The sequence below is a fragment of the Alligator mississippiensis genome, chromosome 5 (assembly GCF_030867095.1).
Source record: "Alligator mississippiensis isolate rAllMis1 chromosome 5, rAllMis1, whole genome shotgun sequence".
NCBI lineage: Eukaryota > Metazoa > Chordata > Crocodylia > Alligatoridae > Alligator > Alligator mississippiensis.
This window is the reverse complement of record NC_081828.1, coordinates 28,443,089-28,463,801: the sequence shown is the minus strand read 5'-3', so window position 1 is coordinate 28,463,801 and position 20,713 is coordinate 28,443,089. Positions and strand designations below refer to the sequence as shown.

General features: G+C 44.6%; 2 protein-coding genes across 3 annotated transcripts in view; one reads left to right on the top strand and one right to left on the bottom strand.

The window, feature by feature from the left end:
• The window catches only part of DNAI3 (dynein axonemal intermediate chain 3), a 47,353-nt gene extending 29,989 nt beyond the window's left edge, over window positions 1–17,364 (bottom strand). Inside the window, exons 1-6 of one of the 2 annotated variants that reach the window (XM_014594605.3) lie at window positions 17,279–17,364; window positions 15,155–15,226; window positions 10,862–10,988; window positions 10,155–10,196; window positions 4,551–4,732; window positions 3,679–3,783 (exon numbers count right to left, since the gene is read on the bottom strand). In XM_014594605.3, the coding sequence (XP_014450091.1) occupies window positions 3,679–3,783; window positions 4,551–4,732; window positions 10,155–10,196; window positions 10,862–10,973 (441 nt within the window). In that variant the 5' untranslated portion in view covers window positions 10,974–10,988; window positions 15,155–15,226; window positions 17,279–17,364. The remainder of the gene's footprint in view (window positions 1–3,678; window positions 3,784–4,550; window positions 4,733–10,154; window positions 10,197–10,861; window positions 10,989–15,154; window positions 15,227–17,278) is intronic. The other variant, XM_019489056.2, reaches the window with a different exon arrangement.
• A 130-nt stretch (window positions 17,365–17,494) lies between these two features.
• The window catches only part of MCOLN3 (mucolipin TRP cation channel 3), a 40,914-nt gene continuing 37,695 nt past the window's right edge, over window positions 17,495–20,713 (top strand). Inside the window, exon 1 of the mRNA XM_059728014.1 lies at window positions 17,495–17,963. Within this exon, the coding sequence (XP_059583997.1) occupies window positions 17,792–17,963 (172 nt within the window). The 5' untranslated portion in view covers window positions 17,495–17,791. The remainder of the gene's footprint in view (window positions 17,964–20,713) is intronic.

Genomic DNA, 20,713 nt, shown 5'->3' with positions numbered 1-20,713 from the left:
ATCTAGGTCTAAATGACTTTCAGAAGAAATTATGAAACTGACTTTGTAAGCATTTTGATATGCTTACAAACACATATTTATTTATTTATATTTCAGCATTTTATATATTTTTAATAATTTTTACATATCCTTCTTCATCAGAGAGAGTGTTCCTGTAACAAAGCAGGGAAAAAGTTTAAAACCCCAAGTGATTTTCAGATGACTTGTTAATGTCTTTCCTTTAGTGGTACATCTAATGTACCTGGAGTGATTTTAGCATTTCAAAATCTTATTTTCCAACTATGATTTGTTGATTACATATTCTTTCTTTGAGGATCCTTTAGTTTATATATTATAATATCCTAGTGATATGTACCTTATCTGCAAAGATCTGGGTTGTCCATTTGCCATGGAAAAATGCGGTAAAAAACAGATTTTCTCATTTTGAGGAGAAAACCCCAGATTTTCTCCTTTAAAGAAGAAAAACACAGGAAATAGAGGGTCTACCTTTGCATGCTGGCAGAGTTCCCAGGGGAAGGGTAGCAGGGCAGGGAGCCCCAAGCCCACAGTGGGCAGCCCACTCCCCCACTGGGCTACTCCAGCTATGCTGCCCAGGGGGGAGGGGAAACTGGGCTCCATGCTCTGCTCCAATGCAGTGGCCACCTCCTACGTGTGGGAGCTGGGACTCGGGTGCTGCTGCAGGGGGGCAGGGGCTGTGGTCCCAGGTCCCTGGACCCCTAGTCCTGGCAGCTGGGGGCCCCCTCCTGCAGGGCTGGGAGGGGAGGTGGGGAGCTGTGGATGGGGAGTAAGGAGCACCAGCAGGGCCCAAGGGGCTGCAGGTGGGGTGTGAGGGGCACCAGCATATCGGGGCTTCTCAGTGCCACAAAGCAGGGGGGGAGGAGGAGGCAGCTGTAGCTGGTCCTGCATCCTGGTGAGTGAAGGGGGAAGGAGGAGTTCTCATTTGGGGGGTTGTATCAAGAAAAATCAAACATAAAAATATATGGGTATTTAGAATGTATTTTATTATAGTGATTGAGGCACTGGTAGGCTTCTAAATTGCTTTAAAATTATAAATATATCAATAAAACACTGTCTCCAACTGTGTGGCAGGGCACTGTTGGTGCCTGCCACTTTAAGGGCTGAGACAAACAGCCAGCAGGTGCTTGATTACGGCGGCCATTTTAGAACTCTGGCTGCCTATATAAACAGAGCAGTTCGCTACTGGCGGGTCAGGCAGAAACATTGCCTGGCTGAAAGGCTATACAAAACATCTTGGAGGTAAGGGCAGGAGCTTATGGGGATGGTTTGGAGGCTCCTGGTCCTGGGCGTGACCTAAAATGGCACCCTGGTGGGAGTGCGGGAGCCCCCAGGAAATACCAGGCCAGTTACCACCCCGGTGAAAGGCGGGTCAGGGCACCTTAACCTGTAGCCCCCACAGCACTGTGGGTACAAGGGGGCCAGGTACAGCTATGGCCACCTAAGTCCCACAGGAGAGGAAAGCCCCATGGCCCCACTGAGAGGGGGTGGAGATGTGGAGTCCCAGTGAAGGGGAAACCAGAGGGCTGGGAGCCCAGTATATGTGTGTGAGTGTGTATAGAGTTGCCCCGGGAGGGGCCAGGGCAAACTTGGACCCGGTTGGGTAATTGGCTGGCCACTACCCCAGTAAGGGTCACAGAAGAGGCCCAAAAGACGGTATGTCTGCCACCCAAGGTATGCACTAGATAAAGCCTATGGCTGAAGGGGCCTGCTCCAAGAGGGAGCAAGGTGGTATAAGTTGTCGATGAGTGAAAGATCCATTGAGAGGGGGTGGAGTGTGAGAGGCCCTAGTGAGAGGAGGGTGGTATGAATGTGTGCATGTCTGAGGCCTGACAACGAGGGCTAAGCTTGGTCTGGCTATAGGCCAGGAGCATTATACCACCTGGATGCCAACTGCAAGGCTTGGGTTGTGGTGTAAGGGAGGAACGAAGCTGCAGATAGTGCTCCCTGGCATTGGGGCAAGAATGGGCAGCCTCCTGCCTAATTAACACCACAATTAAGAAACAACAAGGTGCGGCAGGTGAGGAGGCTGGCAGTTGGCCCAGAAACAGGTGGGCAGGCCAATGGCAGACCAGCCCCAAGAAAGCCCTGTTACAAACTGATTCATAGATTCATAGATGTTGGGGTCAGAAGGGACCTCAATAGATCATCGAGTCCGAACCCCTGCATAGGCAGGAAAGAGTGCTGGGTCTAGATGACCCCAGCTAGATGGTTATCTAACCTCCTCTTGAAGACCCCCAGGGTAGGGGAGAGCACCACCTCCCTTGGAAGCCCGTTGCAGACCGTGGCCACTCGAACTGTGAAGAAGTTCTTCCTAATGTCCAACCTAAATCTGCTCTCTGCTAGCTTGTGGCCATTATTTCTTGTAACCGCCGGGGGCGCCTTGGTGAATAAATACTCACCAATTCCCTTCTGTGCCCCCGTGATGAACTTATAGGCAGCCACAAGGTCGCCTCTCAACCTTCTCTTGTAGAGGCTGAAAAGGTCCAGGTTCTCTAGTCTTTCCTTGTAGGGCTTGGTCTGCAGGCCCTTAACCATATGAGTGGCCCTTCTCTGGACCCTCTCCAGGTTATCCGCATCCCTCTTGAATTGCGGGGCCCAGAATTGCACACAGTACTCCAACTGCAGTCTGACCAGCGCCCGATAGAGGGTAAGTATCACCTTCTTGGAACTATTCGTCATGCATCTGCTGATGCACGATAAAGTGCCATTGGCTTTTTTGATGGCTTCGTCACACTGCCGACTCATGTTCATCTTGGAGTCCACTAGGACTCCAAGATCCCTTTCCACTTCCGTGCCACCAAGCAGGTCATTCCCTAGGCTGTAGGTGTGCTGGATATTTTTCCTCCCTAGGTGCAGCACTTTGCATTTCTCCTTGTTGAACTGCATTCTGTTGTTTTCTGCCCATTTGTCCAACCTGTCCAGGTCTGCTTGCAGCTGTTCCCTGCCCTCCGGCGTGTCCACATCTCCTCATAGCTTTGTGTCATCTGCAAACTTGGACAGAGTACATTTCACTCCCTCGTCCAAGTAGCTGATGAAGACATTAAAGAGTATCGGTCCAAGGACCGAGCCCTGCGGGACCCCACTGCCCACACCCTTCCAGGCTGAAACCGACCCATCCACCATGACTCTCTGGGTGCGACCCTCCAGCCAATTCGCCACCTACTGGACTGTGTAGTCATCTAAGTCACAGCCTCTTAACTTGTTCACCAGTATGGGGTGGGATACCATATCGAAGGCCTTCCCGATTCTGAAACCTATGAATGTAGCAGCATTTTATTTTAATCACTGAAAAATGCAGATTTGGGGGGGTTTTATCAGAGAATTTGCAATTTTTAAAAGAGAAAACCAGGATCCCTGCTTATCTGAAAATTAGAAGCTTAACACATATGACTAATAATTATACGAGAAATAAACACCACAAGCAGTATTATCAGCCCCTCTGAAGTAAATGGCATGAATTCCATTGATTTCAATGGAGCTAAGATTTCACTCAGAATCTTTCTCAGTTATATTTTGCATGTTAATGTAAAACTCATGCATAAAAAGTATTTTGGATACTTTGGGATCTGCATCATAATCACACAGAAGTATGTATGATGTAGCATCCTAAGTATTCTTAGGTATGTGGCATAATCGGACAGTATATTTGGATTTCCTTACATTTAAAAGGTTTTCTTTGGCCTCTTCAGTTGCAACCAGATAAAAGTTCTGTCCATATTTGAACTCTGCATCTAAGACTATCAGAAGTTCTTCTCCTGGATATTCCTGCATGAAGAAATATAACAGATGATCTCAAGCATTCAACTTTCACAGCCAAGTATAAATGACATACAAAATTGTAGTTTATATTTTCAGGTATCAACTATTTAAATGTCTATTTTTGAAGTAAAACAACTTTTGTATCTGAAGAATTATATATATTTAATAGGAAGTTGAAAACAAATAATGTGCAGAGGAGCCTTGATCTTGTGTCTGCTGATGTTAACAGCAAAACTGCTGCTAACTTTAAAGATGCATGATAGAGACAGGGTTTTGTGACGCTGTACATATTTAAAGCCCATTCTCCCTTCAGAAAAAATTTCATGTGCATCTTAAAAGGTGTAACTAGACCAAGGGTCAGCAATGTTTTTGGGCAGAGTGCCAAGAACACCCCAAACCTCAACTTGTAAGATGTTGGCGTGCCAGGGCCAGATGGCAGGGGAGCCACGAGGGGCCTGATCCTTGTTGTAGGAGTGCAGCCCTGGCCCCTTCCCCACTGTCTGCCCCAAAGCATGCATGCCAAGCAAAATGCCTTTGTGTACCGTGCTCTGGCACTCTTGCCAAGGGTTCCCTATCCCTGAACTAGACTCTAATGTCTGTTTTCTAATAAATACTTAATTTCCTTTTACATGTCTATTTAAAGGTGATATATGAAGATGAGAAACAAGAGAGTGTTTTCCTGAAGTATTCACAGATGGACAAATGAGGTTATACCTTACCAACAGAAAGTACATGCTATGGGGACATAAGTCAGATATAAAGAGGTCACATACTAAGACTACTTTTTTGACTGGGTGGAAATCAGAGATTGCAGCCCTTGTCTTCATGTCTTGAATTACGTCCTCTTTTTTCAGAAGTTTGAAAGGGTTTTCTTCTGTGATGTCTTCGTTAACTCGGCAATTAAAAATTTCTTGCGTCTTTTCAGTGAATACCAATGGAAAGATTTCTGGGTGACCTAGGAAAGAGGTGGCAAATTTTCTTTAGAAGATTAACAATGCAGGAGGTATGTATGTACATATGAAATATGGTTTAAAATCTATTTTACTACATAACAAGACACACGCAGATCTCAGTACTTAAAATTTTTGGTCCATTTGGAGATGTGAGTTATAAATTCAATATAGAACATTTAGTTCATATTTCCTTTTGGTTAAGAAATGTTGGTGTTTAGCACACTTACTATTGTCAATATCTTGTTTAAATACTTTCTCAAGAAAATGAAGAGTGAGTTCACAGATTGCCTGCTGGCCTGTCTATAGCTAATCCTCCCATGCTATGACACAAGTTTCATGCCAGCAGGGGGCTTTGTAGAAAGCCAAGAAACATTTATTTTTCTCTACATTAGCATCTGTAAAGTTCTGAAATGTTTTTAGGGTGAGGGTAAATCTGGGCTTTGTCTGTTCTTTGCCTAATGAGAACCATTCCTGTTATATGGAAATGTTGTGTCACTTTGCAGGAAAAAAAGTACAGGGGTCAGATGAAAACAATCATATCTAAAGAAACACCGTAATAGAGGGAGGGGACAAATGGTAATTTATTCTCCACTTGAATTTTGTGTTGCTTCTAAAGATTCTGGATGTGCTGGGAGAACTTAAGGCCACAGTATGCACTTCCTTATTTCTGACTATTGAAGGCCAGTAGAGAAAGTACCTGATCTTTGCTAAAGTAGATTATTGTTGTGAGGGAACAGAGGACCAAATAATGTTAAGAATGTATATATATCCCATGTTCAGAAATAAAAAGTTATAAATGTTGATTTCCTGTTCAATTAGTTAACTGGTATTACAAGAGATTCTGGAAGAGGTGACTATATGAGAGATTGTTTTGCTGCATCTTGAAACATCAGACTTCCTTAAACCTGTTGTGCTCGGTTTGGACTACTCTATTTATATTGGGCAATGGATGAAGACCAGGGCAGCATCTAGACAAGGGCAAATGTTTGGTTCCCTGGGGACAAGTAGGAACGGTGCACCTTGCACCACAGCTATTTGTCCCCAGGGAATGACTGTGCCACGTGCACTTTGGTACGTAACAAGTTACCTTGGGGGTGGTAGGGGAGGCTGGCCCCAGCAGCCTTACCTGGGGTCCTGGGGCTTCCTGTGTCTGCAGCTGCAGCAATCCTGCTGGGAAGAGCTTGACTGGCAGCCACAGCATGGCTCTGGGTGACCCGGCTCCACTTTTTAGCAGCGTGCACTGCTCGTTTGTCAAAAACCCACAGGAAAAAAACAAACAGAGCAGCGTGCACACAGGCAGTGTGCCCTTGCAGCATGGAGAACACCTCACTGTGTGGTATGTGGCACTGCAGATGTGTTTGTGGCGCCACATATTGCATGGCCATGCTCATCTGGACATGCCCCAGGGATCCGTTCTGATACCTTCAGAATTACCAGCTGTCCTTGCTACTGTTAATTATGAGGTTAACTCCCCTAAATACATGAAATGAGATGAACAGAGCATCTCTGCTAGCTCCACCCTTACCTCTGGGGGGGAAAAAAAACTTTAGGCAACTGTTGTATGGGATTTCTCACCTGAGATATTGCAGTCTCTTTCTGCCACCCTTTGGTCAGTGTATTTAATGAAGAGCCATTAACTAAAATGCTTTCAGTATATTAACAATGCATAGTGCCATAGATTTTATTCAGAACTGTCTTTGAGTGTGAAATTAAGTCCGTCATTCTTTAAGACAGTAATTGATTCCATGCTTGACTTTAAGCATAGGCTTAGGTGATATTCTGAATGGAGTTGCTTTTCTAAATTGGGGCCTTTATCTCCATCTCATCCAGTCAGGAGCACAACTGACTCTCTCAATTACTAGGCAAGATTATGGGTACTGCTGAAGTTTTATGGATTGTGTACTTTAATATTTTACTAGTATGCCCAGAGTCTAGGATAGCCACCTTTTTGTCTATTTTAAATTGAAATAAGAACATCTAAAAGGGTGGTATACATTGTCTTGCCTTGAGAAGTCATCTCTAACTTAATCTATTTAGAACTGATAAAATAATAAAAATCCTTTTAATCTCTCTCATCCAGGAAGCTAAATCTCTTCATATGCCTATCACTGAGTATGCAATATTTGATAAATCTGACATTTATCCTTAAAACCCTTCTATTACATGTGCTCTATGATCATCCAACAAAATCAGACCTGTTAAAATATATATTGCAATATGAGACAGATGCATTCCATCTAAACTTCCCTAGCTAGGTAAAAAGATTTTTGCAGTACGTACAAAACTTGTGTGTCCATCTGCTTTTCCAAAGACTAGTCCGTGCTTCATTACTTTCTTTTTCTGTATATCAAGGATTCATGTTGGGGTGAGCATCCAACAGTTCCTGCATTCTCCAACCCAGTGACCCTTTGTCTGGGTCAGAAGATTAGTCCATGGATTTGTGGTTTATTTTGGCTGTAAAAGCCAGCAGAAGAAGAGTTTGCTCTAGACTGGCGAGGTTTTTATTCATGTTAAAGGACTCGGCACTGTCAATCCCTGCTGGCCCAGGGTGTGAGGGTTGTGAGCAGGACTGAACCTGCGTTTTATAACTTATATTCTTCTTTCAAGCATTTCTCCAAAACTGAAAATTACCTATTATACAACATTAGGATTTCAACAATTCTAAACTCCCCACTTGTTAAACTGGGGAACTTTCCAGTTAAAAGCATCACGAATAAATATGTGCCGATCATGCCTTTTATTGGCCACATCTGTTCTTGAGCCAAAATGATGGAGATATCTCTCTGCAGTGCATAGGTAACAGGATTTTCATTAATTCCACGGATTAATGAAATGGAACAGTTGGAGGGTATGAGGAGTGGAGAAAGAGGAATAGCACAACATTACAGGGTGGATAAAAATCAACATTAAAAATAAATAACCCTGGCTTCTTTATTTAAATATTTTTTTTATTTAATTGTATTTTTTAAATTTTTTTAAAGGTGCTTTCTTTTAAAAATAAATCTATATAAAGACCATTTGAATTTAAGATATGTTAAAGTTCAAAGATACAATCATGGAATAGGGATTATAACTTCTAATTATATACTGTTTGAGACAATATACGTATGTAACCTTTTTAGAAAAGTTTTATCAATAGGTCAGAACAGGCCATGAACTATATTAGAAGCCCAATCTTATGGGGCTCCCAGAGGCTCCTCTATAGATTAGTAAGGATTAAAGAAAACCACTCTACCCAATGGAACTCAGTGCTCAGTCTCTAGAAAATCCCATTAAGCATGCCGCTGATGCTCAGTTTCAGTTCTCAAACTGTGGATTTGTCTCTCCAAAGAGAACATCCTTGTTAACAGCAGTACACAGAGATAAGAGATAACAGACCTGATTACCTACCCGTCAGCCCTATTGTCTCTCTGCAAGTTGTGTACACAGAGTCGAGCCTTACTGCTCTCTAAAAGTGCAAAATTTTAAGTTAAATGAATAGATAGAGGATTGTTGGGGGTGGAGTAGATCTGGGGAAGGAGGAGGAGTCTGGGGATAAATGCAAGGAGAGAGGGACAATAGAAACAAAACGAGAAATGTTTTGAGTAGAATTTTGTTGAAATTGCAAAATACTTCTGTAACCACTTTGCAGCAGCTGCTTTGAAGAAAGCAGGAGGAATCAGACTAAGTCTCCTACAAGATGTGTGATGAAACTCAATAGTGGACTGTTTTGAGCGATATATTGAGAACTGGCATAATCGGATGACAACTTGTGAACAAAATTGTGACAAAATAGATGGAATTATCATAGCCAAAGTTCTAAATGTTGGGCTAAAGAGAAACGTAGAACAAACATATGCTGACTATCCTGAAGCTTATTTCCATAGCCTTGAACAAAGGTTATATCAAACAAGAATGCACTTTTTGTAGAAAACGATGATTAAATTGAGGCTTCCTGACCAATGATTTAAATCATAATTTAGATCATGATTTAAAACGATTTGATTTAAATCAAATACACCCTGCAACATCACATGTGTATAAATCCTCAAGGCCTGCGTGCAGTTAGTATAGTTCAGTGGATCGATACACAAAGGGAAATTGTAACTTGCACAACTTTTCCCACAAGATTTTTGGAGACCCCTTCCTGTACAACTAGGGAAGAAGAGAGAATTCCTCAGACCTGAACAGAAAAATGAAATAAAATCTGAGAAATCAGAAGATTATTTTAGTATCAAAGGTCTGAACCAAGAATAAGTGTGCATTTTTTTTTAAATAGCTCATGTAATAAAACAGCTGATACACAAATGATTTAAAACAATGCATGACATTGTCTAAAAAGCTTAGATGCAGATAGACAAGCTTAGTTATACTAAGGTAATGTCTTATTGGCATGACTTTGAGATAGTCACATTATTCATAGATAGCAAAGGCACAAATTAATCATTTACGTTACCTCAAATGAGTGCTGATAAGAACTTCATATTATTCCATACTACAGGTTTTTGCTATTTGTTTGGAAGAACCTTATAATTCTGGTGATAGGTTTAAAAGGTCTCAGTTTTGGAGACATTGGGTTCTTTTTTATAAATTGTATTTTAATAATGATCAAGAATTGGGGGCAAAAGAACTTTAAGGAGCTGAAATAATTTTCCTAGTCCAATGCTAGGGAGCTAAAACATCAGAATGACAAAATCTGTATGAAAGATCTCTTTAGAATACAGTATCTTTTTCATTTCCAATTACTATAATTCTATAAAAACTAAGAAAAAGATTGATATTTTTTATTATTTCTATTTGCCACTAGATGGAGCTAGAAATCTGGTCTATTTAAAAGACGCTACTAATTTCCAGCAGCATCATAAACACAATGATATTGCTATCATCTGAAAGATCAGACATATTATATCTTCATTAGCAGCAGAAAGAACTTACCCAAGCTTGGGTGAAATGAATAACAGAGGAATTATTTCTATCCACAAACATATTGTACAATTTCAAAGGAAGAGAGATTTGTGCCTTAAAAAAAAAAAGCATGCTGGTGCACATATTCCAAACTTGCCAATATTTCTTACAATTGCAACTGCAATGAAAGCTGCACCACTAAATGTCAATGCATTCAATTAAGAGAGTAATCCTTTGAGCTTCATCCTGTAGTCATTTTCCACTTGAGTCAGTAGAAGACATGCCAAAAAGAGACAAAAATCAATCTAAAATAATAACACAACAAGAGGGTCCTGAAAAATAATGCAAAAAGTTCTCCGGCATTTAAGGACAAGTAAATGCATCTAGATTCAAAATAGTTTGCTGTGTTGTTACCTCATAATCATTTCTCCCCATAACAATCTTCTGTTATTCTCCCACATTATCATTTACCCTGAAGATTGTGTTTTGTAAAGTGTTCTAAAGCTACTATCATAAACCCCGGTCAATAAGGGAACTTACCAATGCTTGCCATAGAAATGTCAACTTCCTCATCTTTTTTAGCTAAAACACAACAAGAAGATGTTAAATTGGCATTATCCGATACTGGGACTGAAGTTATCCTTGTCAGCATTTAACTTTGTTGGGTAATATTCATCACAAGCTTTTTAAATATGTGAAAGCTAAGCATAATGTTTAAAAAAAAATTACAGTACATTTTCAGTTTTCACTATTAGATTCAGTCCTCAACATTTTCCACATGGTGGCATTTGCAATACCTCAGTATTTTCCTGTACTTACACATCTGTCTGCATAAAAATTAAAAGTACAAGAAAACAATACTTATTTATTGGGCTCTCATGTAGTATTTTTCTGCAGTAGATCTCAAGGTATTTTGCAAAGAAGACCACTATTGTTACAACTCTGGAAACTGAGGCACAGAGGTAAAATGACTTACCTACTGTCACCCCGCAGGCCAGTGGCAGAGCCAAGAACAAAACCCAGGCCTCCTGAATCCCCCAAATCTCAAATAATTCAATCTAAACTACATTTCTCAGAACAAACTATGTGAACATTTGTAATGTAATATCTTTTGTCTGTTGTGCTTTGGCCCCTTGCTAATTTGCACAAACAATAATGGGGCTCCCCAATCATTTAGTCCAGAACTGTAGGAAGCTGAAATCTAATTCCAGGACACACCTTTCCATTCTCCACAGTATCATACATACCTAGCTGTTTTCGCTTTCCTCTGGCTGAGCTTTTAGTTTTGGTTTCTCCTTTAAGTTTTTTTGCTGAGCCTTTAGCACTTGAGGACTTGCCAGAGACTGGACTTTCTGACATTTTTCAGATTTCAGTCTGGAAAGATATCATATCTCATTACTCAGTTGTCCTCAGGGGGTCAAACTTGCTACTGGCCTGAGAATTTTGTCCAAGACTGTCACAACTACAATATTCCCCTACTGGGGTAAAAGAAACAGTCATACAAGTCAGCCTTTACATCTGTACCTTGGGTAACCACTGGCTTGGTCACCTTGTGGGACTTGCTACTGGGAATAGTAACCTAGGTATTTAGGGCAGCACAAAACAATAGCACTGTAGCTGGACAGCACTGAAGTCTGGCTGCTGCGTCAACCCTTTCTCTGGACATTTATTAGTTTGGTTCCTAGCTTGTTTTTGCCTCCTGATAGTTAGTTTATGTCCTAGCTGCTTAATTCAGTTCCTGACCTCAGTTCATAGTCTAGTTCAACCATTGGGCCAGACTCCCAGGAAAAGATACCCCCTTTGCTTGACAGGTCTCAGGACTTGAACCACTCCTCCATAGAGGTAACTGAGGCTAAAATTTACAACTGTCTACATTCTGGACTTTCTTATTAAGATTCAGCATATCTGCAGGTAGGACATGGGCCCCGTGGGCTGGGCTGGGCTGGGAGTGCCACATCTCTGCAGGCTGTGGGTGGGAGCAAGGTAGACTCACCTGTGTAGGGTGGGCAGTGACAGCCCAGGGAGGAGTTGCAGGGCTTGGACAGGGGCAGTGCTGGAAGGGGTGGTGATGTGGGGGGAGGGGGCTAAGGCAAAATTTGGGGTTACTATAGCCCCTCAGGGCCCCCCCAGCACCACCCCTGACTAGTCTGAATGTGGGGCCTAATCCAGCCCCAGATTAAATCAATTTGAATTTTATCATCAATATTAGTAGGAGCAGGGTCATGCCAGGGATGGATCCAGGTGGGAACATGAAGTGGGGGCAGGGGGATGGGGGGGGCCAGTGGTGTGGATGCATCTTCCTTCAACCATTACCAGTGGTGTCCCCAGCTGATCTGGGTGCAGGTCAAACCCTAGAGTCTCTCTTGCCCTATTCCAGATGTGGGCTGCTGTTGTGAAGGATGCCAGGTCAGCAGAGAACAGCAGTGGTGGCAGTGCACAAGTTTGTCCTTCTAATGCAGGTTTCCTGCCTGTCCCTCCCCTGCCCCCAATGTCCACAAGCAGGCACTGGAAGGAGGGATCTGCATGCCACTGTCTCTGACTGATGCAGGGACGGGGTGGGGAGAATCCCCAGAGCTGCTCCTGACTCACTCTTGCCTCACATTGCAGGGACCAGCTGTGTGGGGAGCCAGGAACAGCAGCACCAGCAGTTTCCTCCTTCCAGTGCCTGCCTCCCAGCCAGTGGGAAGACACCAGGGTGAGAGGGTGGTCAGGGAGCAGGTGCTGGAAGGAAGAAACTGTGTCCTGCTGCTGCTATTTCCTGCTGAGCCCAGCTGCCCATTCAACTGCTCCCCACTGCCCCTGGCTGGAGCAGGGCAGGAGTAGCTCTGCACTCCCTTCCCTTTGTTCACTCTGGGACAGGAGCAGCCATGTCATTGGGGAGTGGGCTCTTGCCCAGCTCCTGGGTGTCCCCGGGGAACTTGGGGACTCCAGCTGTGCCTCTCTCCCCCTCCCCCCATGGTCTAAGGGACAGTGTGCCACATTTGCTTTAGAAAATCCTAGATTTACCCATGGCTCAGGCCATTAATTTGAATTCTCTTATTTTAAAGTAGTTGTTCTCTAGAACTGTTTCCCCTTCTCTGACTGGATCACAGGGACAGTTACCACTGGCTTTCTAGTATTTCTACTAATCATTACTGCTTGGTGCAAATATGCTTCCTTACTTTTAAGCCCACTGATGAATTGTATAATTTGAAATTTCCTGCTTTTACCATATAATTTCACTATAATGAGTTGATTTAATATTCCAACAGTTGCTGTTCTAGAGCTGCCATTTTATGAGGTTAACAAGGACTTATAATTCCAAGAAGCACATATACTAATTTTTCCATGGAATGGGTCCCAAGTGAAGAATTCAAGGTTTATCCACTGCTACTTTGGTTACCTTTCAGTTACCAGTAGTCTCTTTCTGATACAGTGAGAAGACAAACCAAATAATGTATACTACAGTCACATTTTCTCACCTCACCATTTGCTTAATAAATGTTGTGGGGGGAAAAAAACAGATCAGAAATGTTGATGATTTTTTCAGATGAGTAATCCAAACCGTAAGTCACACAAATAGAGGAACCATTCAAATGGCTGAGATCTAATCACATGGCTATTTTTAGTAAAGAAAAATACAAGTTATAACATAAGGATGTTTTGTAAATTCTTAAGTGTCTCTGTCTGACTTCAAAGATACTCTGCTTATAAAAAAGACTTAAAATAATCTCTTCAAAATCAGCATGAACTGTCTCCAGGTAACTTAAATCTCCCCCTACCTTACCACCCCTGTTGAACTGTTACCTTTCACACCCCCATCCCCAGTATAGCTGAATGGATTTATAAACAATGGGGGTTATGGCAGGGAAGGTTTGTTGGGAGTGTGAAAGGTAACAGTTCAACGGAGGTGTATGAAAACAAGCATCAATGGGACTGCTTCAGGTCCTATTAGTAGTGCAGAGGGCCTCACCAGTACTATTTGGGAGCATTACCAATACAGTTTTAAAAGTACCCAATTAGTTAATCATCTCTTATAGCAACTCAACCAGTAAATTAGTTCAGACTCAAAATTTGTTACTCAGTGCTCTGTGATTGTTAGTGGTTAGGACTTTTTAAGACAAAATGTTTATGGACTGCAATGGAAGCAGAAGCAAGCATTTACACCTGTGTACAATAGATGAGCAATACTACCTTTTTGATCACTTCATGTGGGGACATCTGACTACACAAAGTGCAAGAGTGGTGAATGAGGCCCTTGCCTTTATTAGTTCTGCAGGTAGCTGACATGAACCAAAATCTATAAAATAGTTCTGTATTAAGCTGGGGTGTCTTGCAAACTATTGGTTCATAAAGTAAAAGCAAAAGTCAACATTTTCAAAAGCTGTTTCTACTTCTGGACGCCTCCATTTTAATTGCCTAAATGTTGCTCCAGTACCCAAAGTCTCAAGCAGAACATTCAAAAAGTGAAGTGCTTAAAATTAAGGGTCATTTCTGAAAATGTGCTGTTGGTGAGTTGCCCCAGATCACAAAAGATCAACCATGAGGTCCTCTGATTCCCTTTCTGGAACAATAGCTGATAAACAGCTCTGTCTTGCTTTCCCCATAATTCCAGACACCCTCAGAATCAGTTTTACCACTATTAGGATCAGTTTTATCCACTATTGCTTGCCTTACACATTAATTATTAGGCCACCAATGGATAAGATGCAGGAAAAACCCCCCAAAGAGGTGGACTTGCAACCCAAATGAGGATCTTAACATACTATGGAATTCATAAGTAGAGGGTTTCATTTTTCAGTCTCAAGCAGAAATGTTTCAGCAACATTCCATTCCTACTTTATCTCTATTAGTTGTTATATTTTATAAGAGTAGGAACCTATTACATTTTCTTTTTAACTAATACAAACCCTATTAATTAACAGTTTCATGCATCAACATTTCTCTAATTGACAGAGAAGGTTAGAAACAACACTTATTAAATTAACATTGACCTGAAAACAAATCGGAGAGTGTAGAAACATGGTCAAAGAATAGTTACTGAAAATGAGATAGCAGTTACAATCCTCTGCTTTTTTATCTTTGATGCAGTTTAGGTCCACAGATGCATGTGATGTACAATCCAAAACCTTTCATAACAGCACAAATTGTCAGAAGGACAGAATGATATATAATAATTAGTAGTGTTCAGGTAAAATCTGTGCTTGACAATTTGTAGATTAATTGGTTCATGGAACTGGCAGGATGTCCTGAGCCTTAGATGAAAAGTAAAGAGCGGAAAGTTTTCCTAATCATTTAATGGACTGAAACACTCTGAGTTATCAAACAAGTCTACAAAGTTGCTGGGTAGGATAGAAGGAGAAAGCTCATTAGCTATCCATAATGCTAAGGATGCTGTCTACACAGAAAAAGAAAAATGACTCATTAGTGGTCTAATTGAATCATTTACGGTTATGGTTTGTGTGCATTACTAATTTAGGACTATGATTTATTACAGTTTAGAACTGAATCATCAAATTTTCTGAAAAAGCCACATGAAAATTATTCAAAATATACTTTACCTGTTTTTTTCTGGGCTGCAATATCAGGTTTAAATTAAAGGAATCCTGGCAACTTAACAGTCACACTTCTGTCTGCAAAGAAAATAGCTACTGTTGTTGCAAAGAGCTACATTTTCATGTCAATGCTGAAGCCTGAATTGCTTATGAATCATATACTTCCATGCTGTATGCATATATGCCTCGAATGTAACCAGACATGGTTCTTTGGGTAAATATAATATCTTTTATTAGACCAACTAAATAGTTGGAAAAAATATTCTTTGCAAGCTTTTAGGTACAAACACCATTCTTCAGGCACAGGGAGAGTCAAATGTCAAATGTGTACATTAACAATGCATGAGTGCACAGTAGGAATCCTCTAGCATGAAGCTGGAGGGTTTTTTTTATAATTGAAGCCCTGATTCAGTACAGCACTTGGACATATGAGTAGTACCAGTGAAGCTAAAAATGTGCTTAAAGGCTTTTCCTGGATCAAGATCTACATTTGAGCCATATGGAGATTTTGCCATCTGAAAAAACCTTGGGAAGCACTCAAGGGTGGATCCAGGATTTAGGCATGGAGCAGCAGGTGCAGGAGCAGCAACTTGTGCTACAGAGACGGCTACTACACCCTGGCTCCCAGCCTTGCCCCCTACACCAGGGTGGAGAGACTGCTTCAGAAGCATCAGCAGGGGACTTCTTTTAAAGTCCCTCAAGCAAGTCAGGGGACTTCTTTAGTAAGTCCCTCAAGTAAGTAAGTAAAGTCCCTCAATCTTCCCTCCCCTCTCCTTTCCCCTCTATGCTTAAGTAGCATGTGCCCTCTTCTCCCCTCCCATTCCCCCACAGCTCCTTGCCCACTGCTGCTTATGTCACTGTCTCCAGCTAACCTCAGGGTGGGGTTGTAAACTCCAGTGCTACTCCCATCCTGCTCCAGCTGGGATGCACATGGAGCCAGATTCAGAGAGATAACAGTGGCAGCAAAATGTTCCCTTCCCCCACAACTGCTACTGGACTGGCAGAGAACACTGTGGGAACCAGGGAGAGGAGACATCTTCCTGCTGCTGTCCCTGGTGCAGCCCAGCTGGAGCAGGCAGGAGCCTCTCTGGAGCTCTGTCCCCATCCTCAGGGACAGAAGTAGTAGGGGGCAGCGGGGAGGGGAGGGGAGGGAAAGGATGTGCTGCTGAGCATGGAGGAGGAGGGAGGGGGAAATTCTTACTTGCTTCAGGGACTTAAAAAAAGTCCCTACCTGCTGCTCTCACACAATGGTGGGCTGAAAGTGGGGTGTGGGCAGGGGTGCATTTGTGCCAAGGCATCCTGCCTAGATTCACCCCTGGAAGCTTTTAGAGATTGCTGGATAAGCCCCTTAGCTAGATCTATTTGCAACCACACATGCTAGAAACATCACAGTTTTAAATAAAAGCTAAGATTCAGGAGTCCACTCCTGCAGCTGGATGGGGGGGAAATCCAAGCTTAATTCCAGTGACCATGAGGGGTCCTGACAGCAGGTCCTGGCCTCTGCTGTGCTCTGCTCTGCTCTAGTCAAACTTCTAGCAGCTGCACAGGCAGTGTCCTTGCAAGGTGACCGCCTCTGGTCTCCAGCGCTCTACTGTGTTGTGAACAGTGTTTGGCCCATTAAAACCTACAGGTCTCAGTACATCCATCATATCAGGGTGGACTGGGCCCTGTGGCGCTCCCTGGGCACCGGGGGCCTTGTCCCCTCCCCAGCAGCCCAGGATCTCTAGTTGCTCTTCCTGCCTCGTCTCGCGGGTATCCAGGGGTGGACGCAGCTGCACCCTGCTTTTGGGCGGCACCACCCTGCTGGAGCTGCTGGGGACTTTTTTTAGAGTCCCCAAAGGTGAGGAGCCTCCCCCTGTCCCTTGTGCCCAGAGCCACATCCCCTCCCGCCTCTTCCTCGCTGCTTTCCCCACTGCCCCCCGCGGGCGGGGTGGGAGCTGCTCCAGCTGGGCTGTGCAGGGCCGGGGCTTCCCGGGGGCAGCGCGGGGAGAAGTCCCCAGAGGCTCGGGCAGCCCGCCCCACCGGCACGGGGGAGGAGGAGGCTGCCGCACCCCCCTGCCAAAGCCGAGATCCGCCCCCGCGGGTGTCCCCCGCCTTCCCGGCCCTGCCCGGTGCCAGCCGCTGCCCCACCTGCCTGCGGCCGGGCTCGGCGCCGCGCAGTCCCGGAGCTCCCAGGCGCCGGCGTCGCTGCCGTTGCTCGGGGCAACGGAGGGCGGGACTAACCAACCCAGGACTAATAGGTGCGCGGGGTTGCAGCCGCCCCCGCCGCTATTGGGCAGGGCCGAGGCGGGGCTGGAGGGGAGCGGTGCCGCGGGGACTACAACTCCCGGCGTGCTCCGCGCGCACCTGCCGGCGGCAGGGTCGCGATGTCAGGCCTGGCGGGCCCGGCCCGGCCCGGCCCGGCCCTTACCGCCTCTCCAGGCGGCGGGGCGGCTCGTGTGGAGGGCAGGGCGCGGCCCGCTCCCACTGCCACGTCGCCTCGCTTAGGCAAAGACCTGCGTTATTGTGGACATGGCTGCTGTTAATAACAAGGGTGATGATGACGATGCTTATTCTTGATGATTGTTGTTGTCTGCGGGCAGCGATTGCTCTCAGCAGAGGACAGGCTGCCCGCCAAGCACCTCAATAGGTGAATTGTACTGCATGATAATTGCCACCTCTGGTGAAGAGCAGTCCCCAATGCGAGCCATTCAGCGTCCTCGCTGCCTCGCACAGGCCCTTCCTCACTGTGACTTTTTTTTTTTTCAGCTGGAAAGAAGGGATTTTATTAAAGACCGAGATCATAATTACAACACAAAGCAGTATTTGAGCCCAGGTAGGAGCACTGGAAGCAATACAAAAGCAGCATTATCACTACAGTACGTGTGTGACGTTCCTGGAGAAGGGCTCTTGCAGCGTGTATTTAATACAGGGTTTTTTGGGGCGGTGTTAGGACATTTTTTTGTGCGCCAAGCCAAATCAAGTCCAAATCGGCGAGTCAGTCCAGAACCCTGCAACCCGCAAACATCCTCCACCCCCACCAGGGGCATCAGGTATTTCCAAAGTCTTTTGGCAGGCATCCTACGCACAGGCCCAGGCCCCCAAGTTTTGCCTGCGCTCAGCCATATGGCTGCAGAAGCAAGCTAGGGAGAAATCTCCCATTTCCATAAAGTGGGCTTCAAGCCCCAACACCTCGGCAGGTACTAAACCACACCAGAAGAACAGTTATCCCCGGGAACGCCTAAGGAAAACTGTCTTCATGCATCCAGACACATGGTGTTTCTCACAACATTCATAAAACAAGGATGTTGGTGGTTGTATGGCCTTTTATCCAACTGCCTCAAAGCATTTTGCTTCATCTGCTTTGTCTTCACAACACCCCGCGGAGATAGCGAGTCAGGAGCCCTGCTGCTAGGTGCAGAAAAGAGTCACTTGGCCAAAGTCAAACCGTTCCTAGGGGCACGGCCAGGAATACATCCCGGCTATCCTTTGTCTCACCCGGTCCACTGTGTGATGCAAAACAGTATTTTTACAACACATTATTTCAGCCCAAAGCATAGTTAAAAATGCCACTTGATGTTTGGACTCAAATATAATTTTTATAAGAAAAAGCTGCTACACTGTACAAGTTAATAGAAACAGCATTTCATTCAAAATTCTGATGGCTTAATCATTTCTGATTTCAATGAGATGTTTAAAGCAATATGTATTTCTCTGCAGTGTTTGCAACCCAAACACCATCTTACAGAAGATCGGAAAGGAAAAAGAATACAAATAATGGAAATGACTGGTCCTGAGTATGAAGAAGTAAACTGCATAAGTGATGAAAACTAAAATTTATTTTGAAAATTTTCCCTTTTAATGATCTAAGTTGTTATTGGTAACATCAGGAGGGAATTAGGTCTGTTTGCTCCAACGTTTTGTTAGTTTGTTTTGCATCTACAGTGTCCTTGTAAAATAGCCATAAGACAAGAGGAGTTAGAACAGGTCCCTCTTGTTGAACTTCAGTGGTGTGTGGGGCCAGCACATACAATCTTTGACACTGTATGGTGTTTGGAGCTCTGCTGATGTAGATAAAGAAAAGGAAAATGCTGGCTAAGAGGACTCGGATCTCAGTGAAATTCAGCCTGGCTGTGGGAGGAGGTGTGTGTCAGTCACATGCTGCTGGTGCCGCATCACTTAGTCCCAGACCAGCTCTGGGCTGCGCGCTGCCTCCAGCACTTCCTCTCTTGTTCCCTTTGGAAGCCGGGCAGCAAAGGCAGAGCCGGCCAGGAACCCAGAGGCACTATCACCATCATCCACCTTGCAATTTGCACTGTCTCTGCGGTTGCTGCTTGCAGGTAGGTGGCTGCTGCTTGCACTGGCTATTGGCATCAGGTGTCCTGACACTTCGCAGAGATGCTAATCAGATCCCTCCAGGCAGTTTGCTGAGCGGCGGGTTATATAAATAATGTGCTAGTACTGCTGCTGCTGCTCAGTAAGGGACTGTATCATTTTTTTTAACTGATGTTGCCCTGAGGAAAACAACTAAGGGATCATGGAGGGGAGAGTCAGAGGAGCAGACTGCGAAATGCAGTATTTCTATCGTAATTCTCCGGAAGGTCAGTGGTTGTGCAGTGTCCCTCTGGTAGGGGAAGAAGGCTGAGAAAGAAAAGACAGCTACAATCAGGGCTGGGAGCTGTTTGATTCCCTCCTGGACTCTGACACTTGCTAGTTCCTTTAGCTCCACAAGCAATGACCATCTGTATGAGGTGTTGGAAAGAAAACCACTGACTCATGCTCCACAATTCTTTGTTGCTTCAAGCAACACAGCCGAGCCTGTCCTCATGAGCCAGAGTTTCCTTAAATTAGCTGAAAGGAGTGTGCTCCTTGTTTTGAGAAGGGATTGTGAAAAGTCATTTCTATGACAGTAGTTGCTGTTGTACAAACTGTGCCTAGCATTTCTAGTGGTGACTTCCATTACAAATCAACAAACTTGTAACCTTATGTCTGTAAAAGCATGTTCCTATGTTGGTACTTGCAGCACCATACAGTAAGTTTTACCTTCCTGGTGGGAGAAAAATACTTGGTGTCACTAAGTCAGGGGTGGGCAATTATTTGGGCTGGAGGGCCACTTTAAGAGTTTCAGTGACCTGTTGTGTGGGGGGATGCTGACCTGGCCCAGCATGGGGGGAGGGAGGGGTGCAATTGATCCTATGTGGCATGTGCCTGTCTGCCATGTACCCACTGCCAGGGGTGCTGGACAGAGCAGATGGGTGGGCGGGCAGAGTGTTCATGGAGACTGGCCGGGACCCCTTTAAGTAGGGCATGCTCAGCCCAGCAGATGGGATGGGATGGGATGGGATGGGGCGGGGCTGCACCTGGGTGGGGGAGTGGTATGAGTGTGGGATGGGCTGGGGCCTGGGCTGGGATTTTGGAGTGGTGACACCACAAGGCCAGGACCTAGGGTAGAGCTGTGATCCGTTCCCTGAATGGCCTGGGTCTGTCAGTGTCCCAGCCCCAACCTGTCCTGCTCCCAGTCTCTGCTTCAGATGCTGCTGCCTATGGCCCCATCTTATTGACCAAGCTGAGTGTGCCCCGCCTGCA